Below are 6,179 nucleotides of genomic sequence, written 5' to 3'. Positions count from 1 at the left end.
CCTCACTGCCTTTGAGTTGATTCCAACTCACAGTGACCCTAGAAGACAGGGTAGAACTGCCCCTGTGGGTTTCCGAGACTGTAACTCTTTACAGAATAGAAAGCCTTGTCTTCGTCCCGCAGAGCGGCAGATGGTTTCGAACTGCTGACCTTGTGGTTGGCACCATGGTTATTAGAGCTGCAAGTCCAGCCCAGGCGGCCGTCATGTGTTCCGTGATGGACTGGCGCTCTGGCCTGTAGTGGGGAAGCGCATCACTGTGCCCCAGGAGTTTGGAGGTGGGGGCCTAAAGTCTTGTGGGGAAAGGCTTGTGGCTGCCTTTCCCCAGAACTCCCCAAGGTGCCTTGGGTCGGGCCCTGTCCCCGCTCCGTGGGTGGGATGTCTGTCATCTGTGTTACAGATCCGAGGGATGACCTGCGCCTCCTGTGTTCACAACATCGAGTCCAAGCTCACGAGGACACACGGCATCACCTACGCCTCTGTGGCCCTCGCCACCAGCAAAGCCCATGTGAAGTTTGACCCCGAAATCATCGGTCCACGGGATATTGTGAAAATCATCAAGGTGAGCCATTCGTTATACAAGTAAGCCTGCCATTGTGTGACACAGAATGTCATCGTGGAAAAATGAGAGCCTAGTCCAAAGAAACATGAAGATCCCCGAAATCTCTCCAACCTGGCCCAAGTAGGGCCAAGCACTTTGAAGGGAAATAGGTGTGGCCCTCCGATGGGGGAGGGGGGTGCTGTCACTTTCATCCCAGATGTGAATTAAACAAGGGACCCTGGGGTTGTGCGGAGGGTTACACCTGGCAAGAGCAGCAGTTCGAAACCTCCAGCTGCTTCATGAGAGCAAAGTGAGGCTTTCTACTCCTGTAAAGATTTGCCAGCTCAGAAACCCACAGGGCCTTTCTGTTCCGTGGCACTGGGTCACTAGGAGTCACGATTGACCTAGTGGCAAAGAGCTATGAACCCAGACATCGTTAGAGCCGCACTCTCTGGCACAAGGGATTAAGTAAGGGTGCTTGGTCTTGGAAATCATTACACTGCATGGACGTAGGCTTGTTATACTGGGTGACTTGCCATTTCGGCTTTGGGAAACAGGTTAGCATGGTTTTCATGCACCCCCTCCCTGCCTTCAGCTTTCTCCCTCAGTTTTTCCAGACACATGCCATTTCCTGTTTTAGGTCTATGATACTGGACCATAAGAAAATGAGAAGAAGAAAAAAAAAAAGAGCTTTATTGGTGATTTGAGTAGGCTGTGATAGTCAGCCAAGACTGAACAAGAGGAACTGACTTGTACCAAGCACAAGTCACGATACATCCTGTTTAGCAGGAACTCCGAATCCAGTGGCTTATGAAATGCAGCATCTTTGTCGCCAAGTTAACACCTTGGATTTTCTCTTCACTGTGTGCGAACTCTGTCTTCTCGAGGAGGCGCTGTCTGTTGGAGGGCCTCAGAGATTTGGGGCACTTAACCATGAGGCCCCTTCAAAAAGTCCATGGGAAAATGGAACAAAAAGACAATGGAGTTGCCCCATGAGCCTTTTTGAAGCCCTGATGTCCGGTGCTGAGGATGGGGTGGGACAAGGCCCCGCCCTTGGGAAGCAGACAACACAGCCGCCTTCTGGAGAGAGGGCAAGCCCCTCAGAAAGGTCCAGTGCCCTTGCTCAAAGGGGCCCAGCTACAGGGCCCCACTGAAGCTCACATCCCAATGTTGTCACTCAAGGTGCAGCAACCTGTCAGATTTCCCCCACAACTCCTGGAGTGGCGGGAATGAGACCCAGGAGTCGGACGGGTGGAATTAGCAGTAGGGAGAGGTGAACATGCCTCTCATGATAGTGCCGTTGCAGGCCTCCGCCTGGCCCTGGTGGAGCCTGGTGCAGCAGGCTCTGGGTCTATCGTCCCTGCTTGTATTTCTCTGGGACGTCTTTTCCTAACAGGATTGGTTGTGAAGGGATGTGTCTTTAGTTTGCCTCGGTGCCCTTTCTTCCACCACAGCCTCTATTTTTGCATCGAAGCCCAGTGCTGAGGTTCACCCGTCTGTGGAGCAGAGAGGGGGGCGGGCAGCAGAGTTCCTGGCATTCATGCCTACTGTCTGTTCAGAAAGCAGGACAGGAACTTAGTGATCAGGTGACCGAGGGCAGGTAGCATGGAGTTAGTGAAGAGGTAAAAGAAGTGCTTGAGTCCATCCTTCCAAAAGAAACAGGATGGGGCCACAGTGACTGTCAGGCCACATTGAGAGCCAAAGGAATGAGTTACGCAGCCCTGGCACCAGAGGCGTGAGTTCTCTGGGTGGGGAGAGCAGAGTCTGGGAGGGTGGGGACCTGAGCATGGGTCTGGCTCTTCTGATAGGGCTGTGACTTTGGGCAAGTTCTGTAACCTCGCTGACCTTGAGTTTCCTTGTGTGGAGGGCTGCCGTGCTCAGACCCATTGTAGGTTTGGGATTCCCAAACGAACTCAAACACTCTTGGTCTCTGACTCCACATGGGCCAGCTCTGGGGCCTGGTAAAGCTATTCCCCTCGGACCTGTTGCCTCTGCAAACCAGAGGAGCAGGAGTGATGGCCACTCTCTGTGGGTGTGCAGCTCTAAGCACAGGTGTGAGGGGGCGGGGGCATTGTGGGCAAGAGGGGAAGCTTGGGTAAGGGAGTCCCGCAAGAGTCCTTGATTGATCATTTCGAATAATGTGTCATGATGTTGGTAAAAGCTTTCTTCCAATGCTTGATTTTAACCACTTGCCTTACTCCCTGCCCCCACCCCCACCCCTTTCTTTTTAATAACCAGGAAACTGGCTTTCATGCTTCCTTGGCCCAGAGAGACCCCAACGCTCATCACCTGGACCACAGACTGGAAATAAAGCAGTAGGTAGAACAGAAAAGTAAAACTGAAGCTCTTGTCTAAGTACCTCCTCCTTCTCCTCTGTCGGCTGAGCTCTCTGGCCCTTTCTGCACCCTGTCCTGGGCTCCCCACGGCCTCTCCCAGCTGGCTCGCCAGCCCTAGATCCAGAGGAGAGCTGCCCAATGGAACTTTGTGCGGGGGTGGAAATCTTGTGTATCTGAGCTGCCCTCAGGTGGCGACTGAGCATTTGAAATCTGGCTCATGTGACTGAGAGACTGGATGTTTAAATGGATTTCATTTTCGCTTTATTTATCACGTGTGGCAGGCGGCCAATGAATTTGCACAGCACTTAAATCGGGAACAAGTGCTAGAATGTCCATTTGTCCTGTTCCTTGTGCCAAGTTTCAAGCCATCCGTTGAGAGGGCTCCAGAGGGATCGGAGGATGGGCATCGTGGCCAAGTGGAAAGACACGGGCCTGGGAATCAGGAGGCGCAGACTCCTGGCTTCATGGGTTCACGTACTCACTCAGCCAGCAGTGAGGCTGGCGTGTGAACAGGGCCGTACTGGAGTGGTATGGAATGTCAGCCCGATTTTTAAGAGGCCCCGGGTGTGACTGGGGACCAGTGCGTGAACTGGGGTTCAAGTGGGTTTGGTGAGGAGAGGTCGAGGGGACCTCTTAGCAGGGGGGTCCATGATCTGAGCCTCACAGGATGAGCAGACCTCTGCTGAGCTGAGGGAGGAGGGCAGGCCGGAGGTGAGAGGGGCTTCTAGGGGCCATGGTGGCAGAGAGGGAACAGGTCTTTGGGGACACACATCGTTTGCCCTGGTTGGTGTACCTGGAGCAAGGAGAGGGACCTGGAAGCTAGTAAGGGGCTGACTCTCAGACTTGAGCATCAGCCTGAGAGGGGCGGGACTTGGTCTTGCTGACCGACGGCCTCCCATTGTTGAAGGTGCGTCAGACGTGACACCGCCATTTTGTTAGCTTGTCATGACTGCAAACGACCGTGTCAGGCCATGCCTGTCACCAACAGCCCCTGCTTTCAAACTGCGGTCTTCATCACGGGCTGTCACCATCGTCACTGACATCTTTTAAGTAATTCTTTGAATGTAAACCTGTCTGTGGGTTGGTATTGGTAAGACATGACATATCAGTTTTCTGCATTTTGAACTAAGAGCTATAGGCAGCATATACAAGGATGCTAAACCTCTCTGGGGTTGGTCTTGGCCTCTGGACACACTCTTCTTACCTGTGCACTGGAAATAGCTCATCGGCTGCATGGAGGCAAAGGACTGGACCTAGTCTCTTTGGGAGCTTTGGGGCGGTTAGGTGTAGGCCTGTACACCATCCCTGGGTGGCTGGGCTCAGGGAGAGAGCTCTTTTGCTTTAGCCGTTGGTGGCCTTGCCCAGACACGTGACAATGGCGAGTCCCTACCCTAGTTCTCAGGAGGGTGGTGCCTGTGTGGCTGTGCTTGTTCCCAGGTGGAAGAAGTCTTTCCTGTGCAGCCTGGTGTTCGGCATCCCTGTGATGGGTCTGATGATCTACATGCTAATCCCCAGCCAAGAGCCCCATGAGGCTATGGTCCTGGACCACAACATCATCCCCGGACTGTCCATTCTAAACCTCATCTTCTTCATCCTGTGTACCTTTGTTCAGGTGAGTGTTCCAAAGATGGGCAAGTGTGCTGTTGGCAGATGCTCTGTCCTCTTGCGCCAAGTATAGCTTCAGATCATGGCCAAGTGGCCCTTAGTGACAGCTTGCTGTCCTATAACCTGGGGGACTCCGAGGGGACTGACAGTGTTGGTGCCAGCTGATCAGAGATGGTCTCTGATTTGGGTGTTGTTGGCCTCATGGGCCCTGGAGCTCAGAGATGTGGCCCTTGTTGATGAGCAACAGCAGCCCCAGAGGAGGCACTGGTCACAGCTCTGGAGGGAACTGTGCGCTCGGTGCACACACTTTGGAAGATCAAAACGAAACCCTCTGGTGTTTCAACTTAGAATTATTTGGGAGCAAACATTCGTAGGTTGTATTTTTTTTTAATTTCACGTATGATTACTAAAAAGCATTTAAATTACCGTCACATTTTACTTTCTTTGCAGTTTTATTATTATTTTTTATTAAATACTTTTATTGGGGGCTCTTATATCTCTTATCAAAATCCATACATTCATCCATTGTGTCAAATACATCTGTACATCTTTTGCCCTCATCATTTTCAAAGCATTTTCTTTCTACTTGAGCCCTTGGTGTCAGCTCCTCATTTCCCCCCTCCCTCCCTCCCTGCCCCACCTTTCCTCCCTTATGAGACCTTGATAAATTATAGATTATTATTTTCATATCTTACATCGTCCTCTGTCACCCTTCACCCACTTTTCTATTGTTTGTCCCCTGGGAGGGGGTTCTATGTTGATCCTTGTGATCGATTCTCCCTTTCTCCACCCACCTTCCCCTTATCCTCATGCTAGCTCTATTCTCATTGTTGGCTCTGAGGGGTTTATTTATCCTGCATTCCCTCGTAAGTTGGATTTTATAAAATATGTGATCCTTTTGGTTATAAATATGATACAAGCCTATTGTAAACAACTCAAGCCATCGCTTAAGAACAAATGGAGAAGATAATTCTTCCACTAATCATAGTCTCTCCTCCAACCCAACCCCATTTCTCAGAGTTATCATAATACTATTAGTCGTGGTGAATTGGTGTCTGTCTTTCCAGATCCTCACCGATGTAGAGAACACACGTGTGTGTGTGCGTGTGCGTGTGTGTGTGTGTGTGTGTGTGTGTATGTGTTCACATAATACAGACACAGATGTTTGTCACTGAAAGGAAAACATAGTGGACAGACTGATTTTGTAACTATTGCTTTTATTTTTCCTTTAACAGACACATTAATTTTCTCATAGTTTCAAATCCCCCAATTCTACCCACCAAGCCGATACCAACCCTTAGTGACCTTGGGCAGAGTTCCCAAGGCTTTCTGAATCTTCACGGAAGCAGCCAACCTCATCGCTCTCCCTTGGAGCGGCTGGTGGGTTTGAACTACTGGCCTATGGTTCGCCCAACAGCACTGCCAGGGCTCCTTTCCCCACCATTTAAAACCAAACTCTCCAACCAAATTCACTGCCATTGAGTCAGTTCCGACCCATAGTGGCCCAGTCAGACGAGGGAGGACTGCCCTTGTGGGTTTCCAAGACCAGGACTCTTTACCAGAGCAGAAAGCCTCGTCTTTCTTCCAAGGAGCTGCTGGTGGTTTCAAACTGCTGTTGGCCACCCCACACAACAACCATGCACCACCAGGACTCACTGTTCAGGAGGCTGACCATCTCAGTACAGCGCCCATCTCTCTCT

The 6,179-nt window shown here is 51.2% G+C and overlaps 1 protein-coding gene across 1 annotated transcript in view; it reads left to right on the top strand.

Moving 5' to 3' along the window:
• The window catches only part of ATP7B (ATPase copper transporting beta), a 64,666-nt gene that overhangs the window by 37,104 nt on the left and 21,383 nt on the right, over positions 1-6,179 (top strand). The window contains exons 4-6 of the mRNA XM_045287075.1: positions 240-559; positions 2,777-2,853; positions 4,312-4,486. Of these exons, the coding sequence (XP_045143010.1) occupies positions 240-559; positions 2,777-2,853; positions 4,312-4,486 (572 nt within the window). The remainder of the gene's footprint in view (positions 1-239; positions 560-2,776; positions 2,854-4,311; positions 4,487-6,179) is intronic.

The sequence above is a fragment of the Echinops telfairi genome, unplaced genomic scaffold (assembly GCF_000313985.2).
Source record: "Echinops telfairi isolate 266 unplaced genomic scaffold, ASM31398v2 ScPeMD7_11;HRSCAF=52, whole genome shotgun sequence".
NCBI lineage: Eukaryota > Metazoa > Chordata > Mammalia > Afrosoricida > Tenrecidae > Echinops > Echinops telfairi.
The sequence above is the reverse complement of the archived record's forward strand: the minus strand, read 5'-3'. Positions and strand labels throughout refer to the sequence as shown.